Source organism: Mustela nigripes, chromosome 5 (assembly GCF_022355385.1).
Source record: "Mustela nigripes isolate SB6536 chromosome 5, MUSNIG.SB6536, whole genome shotgun sequence".
In the NCBI taxonomy this organism is placed as follows: Eukaryota; Metazoa; Chordata; class Mammalia; order Carnivora; family Mustelidae; genus Mustela; species Mustela nigripes.
This window is the reverse complement of record NC_081561.1, coordinates 26,428,845-26,444,108: the sequence shown is the minus strand read 5'-3', so window position 1 is coordinate 26,444,108 and position 15,264 is coordinate 26,428,845. Positions and strand designations below refer to the sequence as shown.

The 15,264-nt window shown below is 38.5% G+C and overlaps 1 protein-coding gene across 1 annotated transcript; it reads left to right on the top strand.

Annotated features, from left to right (window-relative positions):
- Window positions 1-11,347: 11,347 nt before the first annotated feature.
- Window positions 11,348-12,292, top strand: LOC132018558 (olfactory receptor 2B11-like). Its single transcript, XM_059401516.1, has one exon. The coding sequence runs from the start codon at window positions 11,348-11,350 to the stop codon at window positions 12,290-12,292; it is 945 nt and encodes a 314-aa protein (XP_059257499.1).
- The last annotated feature ends 2,972 nt before the right edge of the window (window positions 12,293-15,264 follow it).

The following is a 15,264-nucleotide window of genomic DNA, read 5'->3' as shown; positions in this document are numbered from 1 at the left end:
TTAAGGAGAATTCTGTAAGTGAAGGGAAACCCCAAGAGTGGCATAGACCAAAAAGAAACAGAAAATCTACAGAAATGGGGACTTTACAGGTAATACAATGACACTAAATTTATATCTTTCAATAGTTACTCTCAATGTGAATGGGCTGAATGCTCCCATGAAATGTTACAGAGTTGTAGACTGGATAAAAAAGCAGGCATAATACTCCATAGTGTATATGGACCACATCTTCCTTATGCATTTATCCATTGAAGGGCATCTTGGTTCATTTCACAGTTTGGCGACCGTGGCCATTGCTGCTATAAACATTGGGGTACAGATGGACCTTCTTTTCACTACATCTGTATCTTTGGGGTAAATACCAGGAGTGCAGTAGCAACATGGACGGGACTCGAAGAGATGATGCTGAGTGAAATCAGTCAAGCAGAGAGAGTCAATTATCATATGGTTTCACTTATTTGTGGAGCATAACAAATAGCATGGAGGACATGGGGAGTTAGAGAGGAGAAGGGAGTTGGGCAAATTGGAAGGGGAGGTGAACCATGAGAGACTATGGACTCTGAAAAACAATCTGAGGGGCTTGAAGTGGCGGCGGGGTGGGAGGTCGGGGTACCAGGTGGTGGGTATTATAGAGGGCATGGATTGCATGGAGCACTGGGTGTGGTGAAAAAATAATGATACTGTTATGCTGAAAATAAATAAAAAAATTTTTTTAAAAAAAGAGAAAAAAAAGAAGACACAAAATAAATAAACAAAAACATCACTGCTTTAAAAAAAAAAGCAGGACTCATCCATATGCTATCTACAAGATGCTCATTTTGAACCTAAAGTCACCTCCAGATTGAAAGTGACAGGATGGAGAACCATTTACCATGCCAACAGACCTCAAAAGAAATCTGAGGTGGCAATTCTCATATCAGAAAAATTGCATTTTAAGCCAAAGACAGTAGTAGATGTAGAGGGACATTATATCATACTTAAAGTGTCTCTCCAACAGTGTGGAGATTCCTTAAGATATTAAAAATAGAGCTTCCCTATGACCCTGCAATTGCACTACTGGGTATTTACCCCAAAGATACAGGTGTAGTGAAAAGAAGGGCCATCTGTACCCCAATGTTTATAGTAGCAATGGCCACAGTCGCCAAACTGTGGAAAGAACCAAGTTGCCCTTCAATGGACGAATGGGTAAGGAAGATGTGGTCCATATACACCATGGAGTATTATGCCTCCATCAGAAAGGATGAATAACCAACTTTTGTAGCAACATGGACAGGACTGGAGGAGATTATGCTGAATGAAATAAGTCAAGCAGATAGAGTCAATTATCATATGGTTTCACTTATTTGTGGAGCATAAGAAATAACACGAAGGACATGGGGAGATGGAGAAGAGAAGGGAGTTGAGGGAAATTGGAGGGGGAGGTGAATCATGAGAGACTGTGGACTCTGAAAAATATTCTGAGGGTTCAGAAGGGGCAGGGGGCAATTTGGGTCAGCCTGGTGGTGGGTATTGTGGAGGGCACATATTGCATGGAGTACTGGGTGTGGTGCATAAATAATGAATTCTAGTACATGAAAAGTAATTTAAAAAATAAAAAATTAAAAAAATAAAGTGTTTCTCCAAAAAGAAGCTCTAACAATTTTAAATATCTATGCCCCAACATGGGAGCAGCAAATTACATAAACCAATTAATAACCAAAATAAAGAAACATATTGATAATAATATATTAATAGCAGGAGACCTCAACACTCCACTCACAGCAATGGACAGATCATCTAAACAGAAGATCAACAAAGACACTAGGGCTTTGAATGAAGCATTGTACCAGATGTACTTCATATATATATATATATATATATATATATATATATATATATATATATACAGAACATTCATTCTAAAACAACAGAAAATTCATTCTTCTCAAGTGCACATGGAACATTCTCCAGAATAGACCACATACTGGTCACAAATCAGGTCTCAATCAATACCAAAAGACTGGAGTCATTCCTTGCATATTTTCAGACCACAGTGCTGTGAAACTGGAATGAAACCAGAAGAAGAAATTTGGAAGGAACTCAAACACTTGGAAGTTAAAGAGCATCCTGCAAAAGAAGGATTGGGTCAACCAGGAAATTAAAGAAGAGCTTAAACAATTCATTGAGACTAATGAGAATAAAAACACATCAGTTCAAAACCTATGGGATACAGAAAAGTGATCCTAAGGGGGAAGTACATAGCCATCCAAGTCTCTCTCAAAAATATAAGAAAAATCCCATGCACAAGTGAACCTTACATCTAAAGGACCTGGAGAAAGTACAATAAGTAAGGCCTAAACCAAGCAAAAGAGAAATAATAAAGATTAGAGTAGATATCAATGAAACAGAAACCAGAAAAATAGCAGAAGAGATCAAGGAAACTAAAAGCTGGTTCTTTGAAAGAATTAATGAGATCAATTAACCCCTGGCCAGACTTATCCAAAAGAAAGGATAAAGGACTCAAATTAATAAAATCATGAATGAAAGGGGAGAGATCACAACTAATACCAAGGAAATAGAAACAATTATTAAAAATTATTACCAGCAACTATTTGTCAACAAATTAAGCAAACTGGAAGAAATAGATGCCTTTCTGGAAACTTATAAACTACCAAGACCGAAACAGGAAGAAATAGACAATCTAAATAGACAGATAACCAGCAACGAAATTGAAACAGTAATCAAAACCTTCCAGAAAACAAAAGTCCTGGGTGTGGTGCATAAACAATGAATTTTGAAACACTGAAAAAATAAAATATAAAGCAAACAAATAAAAAACAAACAAATAAAAGTCCAGGGCCAGATGGCTTCACAGCAGGGGAATGCTACCAAACATTTAAAGAAGAAATAATACCTATTCTACTGAAGTTGCTTCAAAAAATAGAGGTATTAGAGAGGAGAAGAGAGTTGGGGTAAATTGGAAGGGGAGGTGAACCATGAGAGACTATGGACTCTGAAAAACAATCTGAGGGGTTTGAAGTGGCAGGGGGGTGGGAGGTTGTGGTACCAGGTGGTGGGTATTATAGAGGGCACGGATTGCATGGAGCACTGGGTGTGGTGAAAAAATAATGAATACTGTTTTTCTGAAAATAAATAAATTAAAAAAAAAAGCCAAAAAAAAAAAAAAAAGGAATAGGAGGAAAACCTCCAAACTCATTCTATGAGGCCAGCATTACCCTGATCCCCAAACAGACAAAGACCCCATGAAAAGGAGAATTACAGGGAGGGAGTGAAACTATGAGAGACTCTTTATTATAGGAAAGAGGGGAGGTGGGTGGGAGAATGGGGTAATTGGGTGATGGAGATTAAGGAGGGCATGCGATATGATAAGCAGTAGGTGTTACATGCCACAGATGAATTACTGAATGCTACATCTGAAACTAATGATGTTGGCCAATTGAATTTAAATTAAAAAAGAAAGTTGAAGAAATAGAAAAAAAGAGGATTACAGACCAATATCATTGATGAACATGGATGTAAAAATATTCAGTAAGATTCTACCAAATGGGATCCAACAGTATATTAAAAGGACTATTCACCAGTACCAGTTGGATTTATTCCTGGGATTCAAGGTGGTTCAACATTTGCAAATCAATCAATGTGATAGAGCATATTAATAAAAGAAAAGACAAGAACCGTATGATTCCCTCAATCAATGCAGAGAAAACATTCGACAAAATATAACATCCTTTCCTGATTAAAACTCTTCAAAGTATAGAGGTAGAGAGTACACACTTTAATATCATAAAAGTCCTCTATGAAAAGCCTGCAGCGAATAACATTCTTAAGACTAGGAACATGACAAGGATGCCCACTCTCACCATTATCATTCAGCATGGTACTAAAAGTCCTAGCATCAGCAACCAGACAACAAAAAGAATAAAAGGCATTTAAGAGATTGAAGAAGTCAATCTCTCTTTCTTCATGGATGATATGATACTTTATGTGGAAAATCCAAAAGACTCCACACTCAGGTGGCAGGATACACAAATAAATCCACAGAAATCAGTTGCATTTCAGGTGCCTGGGTGGCTCAGTTGTTAATCATCTGCCTTGAGCTCAGGTCATGATCCCAGGGTCTTGGGAATGAGCCCAGCATCAGGCTCCTTGCTCGGTAGGAAGTCTGCTTCTCCCACTCCCCCTTTTTGTGTTCCCTTTCCAATGTGTCTCTCTCTGTCATATAAATAAATGAAACCTTAAAAAATCAGTTGCATTTCTATACACAAACAATATAAATGAAGAAAGAGAAATTAAGGAATTTCAATTTACAATATCTCCAAAAACCATAAGATCCTTAGGAATAAACCCAATCAAAGGGGAAATGGAGCTATACTCTAGAAAGTACAGACAGTTATGAAAATAACTGAGGAAGACATAAAGAGAAGGAAAAACATTCCATGCTCATGGATTGGAAGAATAAATATTGTTAATATGTCTATGCTCCCCAGAGCTGTTAAGACGTTTAATGCAACCCCTATCAAAACACCACTGACATTTTTTTTTTCACAGACCTGGAACAAACAATCCATAAATTTGTATGGAACCAGAAAAGACCCTGAATCACCAGGAGTATGTTGAGAAAGAAAACCAAAGCTGTGGGAATTACAATGCTTGACTTCAAGCTTTATTACAAAGCTGTAGTCATCAAGATGTTATGGTTGGCACAAAAACAGATGCAGAGATCAATGGAACAAATAGAGACACCCCCCCCCCCCAAATGGACCCTCAACACTATGGCCAACTAATCTTTGACAAATCAGGAAAAGTCATCCAATGGAAAAAGGAAGTCTCTTCAATAAATTGAGCTGGGAAAACTGGAGAATCACATGCAGAAGAATGAAACTAGACTATTCTCATATACCATACACAAAGATAAACTCAAAATGAACGAAAGACCTCAGTGTGAGATAGGAATTCATCAAAACCCTAAAGGAGGGAACAAATAATCCTAAAATTTATATGGAACCAGAAAAGACCTTGAATACCCAGAGTAATGTTGAAAAAGAAAGCCAAAGTTGGTGGCATCACAATTCCAGACTTCAAGCTCTATCACAAAGCTGTCATCATCAAGAAAGTATGGTACAAAAACAGACACATAGATCAATGGAACAGAACAGGAAGCCTAGAAATAGACCCTCAACTCTATGGTCAACTAATCTTTGACAAAGCAGGAAAGAATGTCCAATGGAAAAAAGACAGTCTCTTCAACAAATGGTGTTGGGAAAATTGGACAGCCATGTGCAGAAGAATGAAACTGGACCATTTCCTTACACCACACATGAAAATAGACTCAAAATGGATGAAGGACCTCAATGTGGTAAAGGAATTCATCAAAATCCTTGAGGAGAACACAGGCAGCAACTCTTCAACCTCAGCCGCAGCAACTTCTTCCTAGAAACATCACCAAAGGCAAGGGAAGTAAGGGCAAAAATGAACCACTGGGACTTCATCAAGATCAAAAGCTTCTGCACAGCAAAGGAAACAGTCAACAAAACCAAAAGAGAACCTACACATTGGGAGAATATATTTGAAAATGACATATCAGATAAAGGGCTAGTATCCAAAATCTATAAAGAACTTATCAAACTCAACACCCAAAGAACAAATAACCCAATCAAGAAATGGGCAGAGGACACGAACAGACATTTCTGCAAAGAAGACATCCACATGGCCAACAGACACATGAAAAAGTGCTCCATATCACTCGGCATCAGGGAAATACAAATCAAAACCACAATGAGATACCACCTCGTGCCAGTCAGAATTGCAAAAATTAACAAGTCAGGAAATGACAGATGCTGGTGAGCATGCAGAGAGAGGGGAAACCTCCTACACTGGTGGTGGGAATGCAAGCTGGTGCAACCACTCTGGAAAACAGCATGGAAGTTCCTCAAAAAGTTGAAAATAGAGCTACCCTACGACCCAGCAATCGCATTACTGGGTATTTACCCTAAAGATACAAATGTAGTGATCTGGAGGGGCACGTGCACCTGAATGTTTATGGCAGCAATGTCCACAAGAGCCAAACTATGGAAAGAACCTAGATGTCCATCAACAGATGAATGGATAAAGAAGAGGTGATGTGTGTGTGTATATATATATATAATGGAATACTACGCAGCCATCAAAAGAAATGAAAGCTTGCCATTTGTGATGGCATGGATGGAATTAGAGGGAATTAATGCTGAGTGAAATAAGTCAATTAGAGAAAGACAATTATTGTATGATCTCCTTGATATGAGGGAGTTAAGAGGCAATGCGGGGGGCTTGGGGGGTAGGAAAGGAATAAATGAAACAGGATGGGATTGGGAGGGAGACAAACTATAAGAGACTCTTAATCTCACAAAACAAACTGGGGGTTGTCCGGGGAAGATGAGGGAGGGAGGGAGAGGGTAATTGGGTTATGGACATTGGGGAGGGTATGTGCTTTGGTGAGTGCTGTGAAGTGTAAACCTGGAGATTCACAGACCTGTACCCCTGGGGCTAATAATATACTATATGTTAATAAATTTTTTTTATTTTCAGCATAACAGTATTCATTATTTTTGCACCACACCCAGTGCTCCATGCAATCTGTGCCCTCTATAATACCCACCACCTGGTTCCCCCAACCTTCAAACCCCCACCCCTTCAAAACCCTCAGATGTTTCTCAGAGTCTGTAGTCTCTCATGATTCACCTCCCTTTCCAATTTCCCCCAACTCCCTCTCCTCTCTAACTCCCCATGTCCTCCATGCTATTTGTTATGCTCCACAAATAAGTGAAACCATTAAAAGTTTTTTAAATTTTAAAAATGAAACAAGATGGGTTTGGGAGGGAGACAAACCATAAGTGACTCTTAATCTCACAAAACAAACTGAGGGTTGCTGGGGGGAGGGGGATTGGGAGAAGGGGGTGGGATTATGGACATTGGGGAGGGTATGTGCTATGGTGAGTGCTGTGAAGTGTGTAAACCTGGTGATTCACAGACCTGTACCTCTGGGGATAAAAATATATGTTTATAAAAAAAAAAGACTTTGTTCTAGGAAAAAAAAAAAAACCCTAAAGGAGAACATAGGCAGTAACCTCTTTGACATTGGCCACAGCAACTTCTTTCAAGACATGTCTGTAAAGGTAAGGGAAATAAAAGCAAGAAGTGAACTTCTGGGACTTCATCAAGATAAAAATCTTCTGTACAGTAAAAGAAACAGTCAACAAAACTAAGAGACAATCTCCAGAATGGGAAAAGATATTTGCAAATGACATGAGAGATAAAAGGCTGATATCAAAGATCTATAAAGAACTTCTCAAACTCAACACCTAAAAAAACAAATAATCCCGTCAAGAAAGAGGCAGAAGACATGAGAAGACACTTCTCCAAAGAAGACATAAAAATTGCCAACAGACACATGAAAAAATAATTCAAGATCACTCGACATCAGGGAAATACAAATCAAAACCACAATAGGATACCACCTTACACCAGGTAAAATGGCAAAAATTAAAAAGATAGGAAACACTTACACTGTTGGTGGGAATGCAAGTTCATACAGTCACTCTGGAAAACAGTACGGAGGTTCCTCAAAAATTTGAAAATAGAACTACCTTATGACACAGCAATTGTATCTGTGCCCCAACGTTTACAGCAGCAATGTCCACAATAGCCAAACTGTTGAAGGAGCTGAGATGCCCGTCAGTAGACGATGGACACAGAAGATGTAGTTCATATACACAATGGAATTTTACTCAGCCATCAGAAAAGATGCATACGTACCATTTACCTTCACATGGATGGATCCAGGTGGTATTATGCTCCGCAAAATATGTCATTCAGAGAAAGACAGTTATCATACGGTTTCACCTATATGGGGAATATAAGAAATAGCATAGAGGATCATAAGATAAGGGAAGGAAAACTGAAGGGGAAGTCATCAAAGACTGAGGAAAACCATGAGAGATGGTTAACTCTGGAAATAAACTGGGAGTTGCTGGAGGGGAGGTTGGTGGGAGATGGGATAATTGGGGGATTTCTCTGTATAGATTAAGGAATATTCTTGCCTTTATTATAGGAAGAATCTCAAGAAACAATAATCTGAGGAAAATATAAATGAAAGAAAATTCTTTCTTGACATCAAAAACATTTATGTTAAATGTTAACTGATATGTAAGGAAATTTTCTATGAAATGTTGAGGTAGATGCATTTTTCCAAGATTCTTTTTTTCCCCAAGATTCTTTTACTCCTGAGTCCATTTCTCACAACAAGGAAAATTTCAAAATTTATCTTTCCGTTTTATTGTGCCAAGAAGAAAACTAGAAAGTAGTATTCCCATGAGGGGATTTCTATAGTGTTTCTTGCCAAGTAATGTCCAGTGAGATTTATTATCTCTATGAAGAAAATGCCCCTCCAGCTTTATATACAGGGAGGAAACCTTCCTTAGCAAATATTACTTTAGGGGAAAATTGTTTGCCACATCAAAATATATTTGGGATTCTTCAAATCAAACAAATAAATAATATTATGGAACTAAGATATGATGAGGCAAAGCTGCTGAATGCAGAGAAAATATTCAATCCTTGTCTCTAACTAACACTTAATACTGTTGGAAAGAAAAGATCAACGTCAATTTTGCAAAAACAGGGAGTATGACCATTGGTTACCTGCAGTGATTTAAGGTGGGTATTGTATGTGGGTGGGAGTGATCTATTTAGCTTCACTGGTTTTATCTTTTTGGAACTCCATGTGTATTGTTGCCTCTCTATGCAAAGTCATATACTAAAAGAAATGTGGAAATAAATCAACACCTTTAATAATGCAATATCATTATAACTTAAAATATATCTCTTTTAATGAAAAATAATGTAGGTTCACTGCATCAGTGGGCATTTCTATGAATTAAATTATTTATGTATTGTCATAAAAAGCTTAACATCATGAACACTGGATTCAAGTCACATGATAGGAGTGATTTGGGGAATGAAAGGGAAGAAAATGTAATCTTTGTGAGGCTTCCAATTGGGGTAAGTACACTGTGAATACTTAGATGCAACTGGAACAAGGATTAATGAATTGATATAGACTCTAAATCACCACTGGGCACCACACCTCATAAAAGTAATCACCCACAGATTAAGTATTTCACTTAATGAAGCATAGTCACACATATTGGATTAACTAATAATCACAAAACACAGTTGGTATTCACAACTGACACTACAAAGGGCTGAAATCCAAAATCTATAAAGAACTACTCAAACTCAACACACACAAAACAGATAATCACATAAAAAAAATGGGCAGAAGATATGAACAGACACTTCTCCAAAGAAGACATACAAATGGCTAACAGACACACGAAAAAATATTCATCATCATTAGCCATCAGGGAGATTCAAATCAAAACCACATTGAGATACCACCTTACACCAGTTAGAATGGCCAAAATTAACAAGACAGGAAACAATGTGTGTTGGAGAGGATGTGGAAAAAGAGGAACCCTCTTCCACTGTTGGTGGGAATGCAAGTTGGTGCAGCAACTTTGGAAAACTGTGTGGAGCTTCCTCATAAAATTGAAAATAGAGCTACGCTATGATCCTGCAATTGCACTACTGGATATTTACCCCAATGATACAGATGTAGTGAAAAGAATGGCCATTGTGCATAGCAGCAATGGCCACGGTCACCAAACTGTGGAAAGAACCAAGATGCCCTTCAACAGATGAATGGATAAAGAAGATGTGATCCAGGGGCACCTGGGTGGCTCAGTTGGTTGAACAACTGCCTTCGGCTCAGGTCATGATCCCAGACTTCCAGGATCGAGTCCCACATTGGGCTCCTAGTTCCTTGGGGAGTCTGCTTCTCCCTCTGACCCTCTCCTCTCTCATGCTCTCTCTCACTCATTCTAACTCAAATAAATAAATAAAATCTTTAAAAAAAACAGAATATGTGGTCCACATACACAATGGAGTATTATGCCTCCATCAGAAAGGATGAATACCCAACGTTTGTATCAACATGGACGGGACTGGAGGAGATTATGCTGAGTGAAATAAATCAAGCAGAGAGAGTCAATTATAAGGTTTCACTTACTTGCGGAGCATAAGGAATAACACGGAGACATTGGGAGAAGAAAAGGAGAAGTGAGTTGGGGGAAATCAGAGAGGGAGATGAACCATGAGAGACTGTGAACTCTGAGAAACAAACTAAGTGTCTCAGAGGGGTGGGGGATGGCGGATAGGTGAGCCTGGTGGTGGATATTAAGGAGGGCACGTATTGCGTGGAGCATTGGGTGTGATGCATAAACAATGAATCTTGGAACCCTGAAAAAAATAAAATTAAAAAAAAATAAAACCACAGTTGGCAAGTAAGCAATGCAGAAAAGCTCTATGTGTTAACTATTAGCAGTCGACTGGATCCAGGTTCTCTGATTTCACATTCTCTTTTCTACTACAACAGTGCTTGAAACTTCTTACTACTTCTGAATATAAGATGTACATTTTACATCATAACCCAAGTGACATGCGTACACATACACTCATAGGTGCAATGGAAACAAACAGCAAATCCATAAAGAACCATAGAGCTGTCAAGTTTGTGATAGATTACAACTCCTGATGTGACAAGCACCAGCACATATGATATCATTTTTTAAACACTGATGTCTTGGAAGTCTCATATCACCAAGATTTAGCATTTGATTTGTTCCTCAAGTACTGAACATGTGGAAAGGGATCATTTCCTTTCAGCTGATGTTTCCCGTTATGACAAAAGGTTTATGCTACAAAATTCATTTTAGGATTTGAGGCATAGACCCAAGGAACAGCACTATGCCTTCTTTCTATGCATTCAGACTGATCTGGCTGGAGCTCAGAAAGTCCTGAACTTACCTAAACCAAGTCATGAATTCAAGCAGAGTGGCCCAGGGCCAGCAGATGGTGGATGAAAGAAATGAAGCCATGTGGTAAGTCAGCATGGGTGGTTCCTGGAAAACACTCCTTTGCTTTATGCTATTCTCTGACACAAGAGCAATTCTGACTTTCCCCTTCCCTAATCATTTTTCTATAAACATTTGTTCTATTGCATCTCCTAGGCAAACTAGAGAGATTTGTTGGCCTTTCTTTTAGATGTGCTTAAAAATAATCATATTTGACATTTAGGCTCCTACTTTTTCATGAGTACAAATATTAGATCACTTCACTGGAGTGACACCACAGAGAAATTCCCTGCATAATTTACTGTACTTAAATGACTAAATGGACAATCAGGAAAATCCAATACTGAAGTAAAAGTCCTCACTTTGACTTGAATCCACCAACAAGAGGAATAATGGTCATGAGTCTGGGCAATGCAAGTACTCCAACGGTCTTCATCCTCTTGGGTTTCTCTGACCATCCCTGGTTGGAAATGCCACTCTTCATAATGGTGTTTGTGGCTTACATCTGCACACTGGTGGGCAATATCTTGATTATTGTGGTGTCCAGGGTAGACCCTCATCTTGACAGCCCTATGTACTTTTTCCTTTCCAACCTCTCCTTCCTGGACCTGTGTTTTACCACAACCACCATCCCTCAACTGCTGTGGAATCTCTGGGGACCAGATAAGTCCATCAGTTATGGAGGCTGTGTGGCCCAGTTCTATATGTTTCACTTCCTGGGGGCCACAGAATGCATCCTCTTGGCAGTCATGTCCTTAGATCGGTTCATGGCCATCTGCAAGCCCTTGAGGTACCAGGCTATCATGGATCGGCGATTTTGTGTCTCCCTGGTGGCTGTGGCATGGATAAGTGGTTTGGCTAACTCCTTGCTTCAGTCGTCCCTCACTATCCAACTGCCACTTTGTGGTAACAACAAGGTGGATGACTTCCTGTGTGAGATTCCAGTGATGATCAAGATGTCCTGTGTCGACACCACTTTCAATGTAACTGTGCTCTCTCTTGTGGTGACATTTTTTACCCTGGTTCCCTTGTCCCTTATCCTTCTCTCCTACGGGTTCATTGTAGCTACAGTACTCAGAATTCGGTCATCAACAGGAAAGAAGAAGGCCTTCAACACCTGTGGCTCTCATGTTATTGTGGTCTCTCTCTTCTATGGGCCAGTGATATGCATGTACGTGCAACCTTCTGGTACTAAATCCCAGGACAAGGACAAACTCATGGCTCTGTTTTACAGTCTGCTGACTCCTCTGCTTAACCCTTTTATCTATACTTTGAGGAACAAGGACATGAAGGGGGCAATCAGGAGGCTTGTCTTCCCATTGATCTGTCATGGAAGAGAATAAACTGCTTGTATACTCCACACTCTTTATGTAGGATTCTGAAGATCCCCTACTCTTAATTTTCCTCTGGATTTACCTTCCTCCGAAATGGTTAGCTTCCTTCAGTCATTATCTGTTCTACACATACATATTCACCACATTGCTACGATTCATTGGCCCTCACTTTGCATCGTGAACCCTAATTCCCACTTGACTGCAATTTACATGAGAGTGAATCCCTGTCTTCATGTCCTCTAAGTCCACTGAGATTCTGCTACAGGAATCTGAAAAGTCGGCAATGAATGAATGCTCACTGACTGACTCGTTGATCATCAATCAAACAAATGAAAGTCTACCATTTTATGTGTAATTTTATAAAAGGAATGCAAGTAATACAGATCGCAGTTTACCTTCTTGCTATGGTAGATGTGATATCATGGGTATGATTTGCTAATCAACATTTGATTTTGTTTTTTATTGAAGTACAATAGATGTACAACATAATATTAGCTTCAGGTGTGCAATATAGAGATTCAACAATCATACGCCTTATCAAATGCTCACCACAATAAGTGTAGCTACCATTTGTCACCCTACAATGTTATTACAATGTTTTTCACAATATTCCTTATGCTGTAGTTTCTGTTACTGTGACTTAATCATTTTATAACTAGAAAATTCTACTTCTTAATTTCCTTCACCTCATTTGTTTACCACATGCACCTGCCCTTCTTGCAACAAACACTTCGTTTTCTCTATTTATGAGTCTGTTTCTGGGGTTTTTTGTTCTTGCTGCTTGCTCACTAGTTTTTTTTTTTTTTTTGATCCTGCATATAAGTGAAATATGTTGCCTTTTCCTGCCAGACTTCTTTCACTTAGCTTTATATCTTCTAGTTCCATCCATTTTGTTGCAAATTAAAAAGTTTCCTTTTTTTAATGGCTGCATAATATTCAGTGTGTGTGTGTGTGTGTGTGTGTGTGTGTGTGTATTACTTCTTTATTCATCTATGATGGATATGGGCTGCTTACATATCTTGGCTATTGTTAATAATGTTGGGATACATAATGTTAATAATGTAAAAATGCATATATCTTTTTGAATTAGTGTTTTTTGTTTCTTGGGTAAATACTGGATGTGGAATTACTACATTGTATGGTATTCCTATTTTTATTTTTATTTTATTTTTTTACTTTTTTATTATTTTATTTTATTTTTTCAGTGTTCCAAGATTCATTATTTATGCACCTCTCCCACTGCTCCATGCCCTCCTTAATACCCACCACCAGGTTCACCCAACCCCCTACCCCTCAAAACCCTCAGTTTGTTTCTGAGTCCACAGTCTCTCATGGTTAATCTTCTCCTCCAATTTCCCCCAATTCACTTCTCCTTTCCTTCTCCTAATGTCCTCCATATTTCTACTTTTAATTTGTAAAGGAATCTCCACACTATTGTCCACAGTGCCCACATCAATTTATACTGCCACCAACAGTGCTAATCAACTACTTTTATCAATTACCAAAAAGATTAGATGGGATAATATCTCATATCCTATAACTGACCCTTTTAACCATGCATTCACTATCTGATCTTTTATAAATAATGTAATTCAAATATAATATCTGGCTCTTTCCTACATGTCTCCATGGGACTTCTTCCTTCTGAGCTATTTGACTGAAGTAACTATTTTTAGGTTTCCAAAGGGAAATGTTGAGGATTCAAATCCTGAGAGGCTTTTGTGTAGTCTCCTAGTGTTGCAAGTCACATAGCCTTCACTTGGAAGACAATTTACCTAGCTTGAGAATATTAGGTGTATTTGGTAGCTACTCAAAGATGAACTAGTTTAATCATTTAGGAATCAGAGCATTAGATGTTAGGAAGAAAGATAATGGGGAAAGCGGAAGATAACATGGAAGGGATGGAAAATAAATAGGCTGTCACCTCATCAATTCTGAGATAGAGTGATGAGGTATGAAGATTTATGATGATGCAGGAGGGAGAATTCTATTAATTTGGGGGGAATATTAATTCATTATAAATCTGTCATTTTCAAATACTTCTTCACTCCCCACACTTATAAGAAATCTCATCCTTAGCTTATATTTGACATAAATATGCAATTATATTTCTTTTTTTTTTTTTTTAATTTTTTATTTTTTATAAACATATATTTTTATCCCCAGGGGTACAGGTCTGTGAATCACCAGGTTTACACACTTCACAGCACTCACCAAAGCACATACCCTCCCCAATGACCATAATCCCACCCCCTTCTCCCAAACCCACCAAAGTACATTTATGTAAGGTGTTCACACATCTGGTGCCACGGTGTGTTTCCACTATTCACTTCCAAATGGCAAAGAAAAAACCCACTGACTCATATTGTATAAGCCCCTAACACAGAAATACTCTGATAGCAATCAATCATAATAAATTAGTTCACTCTTCATGAGAGACTATGGACTCTGAAAAACAATCTGAGGGTTTTGAAGGGGCGGGGGGGTGGGAGGTCGGGGTACCAGGTGGTGGGTATTATAGAGGGCACGGATTCCATGGAGCACTGGGTGTGGTGCAAAAATAATGAATACTGTTATGCTGAAAATAAAAAATAAATTTAAAAAAACCATTTAAAAATAAAAAAATAAATAAATTAGTTCACTCTATGTTCTATGCACTGAAATAGTTTTCTTTGTAGACTTGAATGGAAGGACACTACCATTCTGCTGCTGTTGGAGACAAGGAAATACACTCTTTTGGAGGCAGGATGATTCTCTGGCATGGTCATGTGTCTGTTCAAAACAAGGTCTTCTGATTTCGCTGGTGGGCCTCTTTCATAGTACTGAGCACTTGAAACTTTACATTCCTGTGGATGACCACTTCTCATTCCAAAACAAACAAACAAACAAACAAACACCAGGAAGTCTTTTTATCTCACTTGGTACATGAGGAATCTGCACAATAGGAGCCAACAGCTAGGCCTTGAATAAATATATTTTAG

Bases quoted from the DNA above. Each gene is read 5' to 3' on its own strand.
- LOC132018558 (XM_059401516.1), top strand. From the start codon at position 11,348: ATGAGTCTGGGCAATGCAAGTACTCCAACGGTCTTCATCCTCTTGGGT.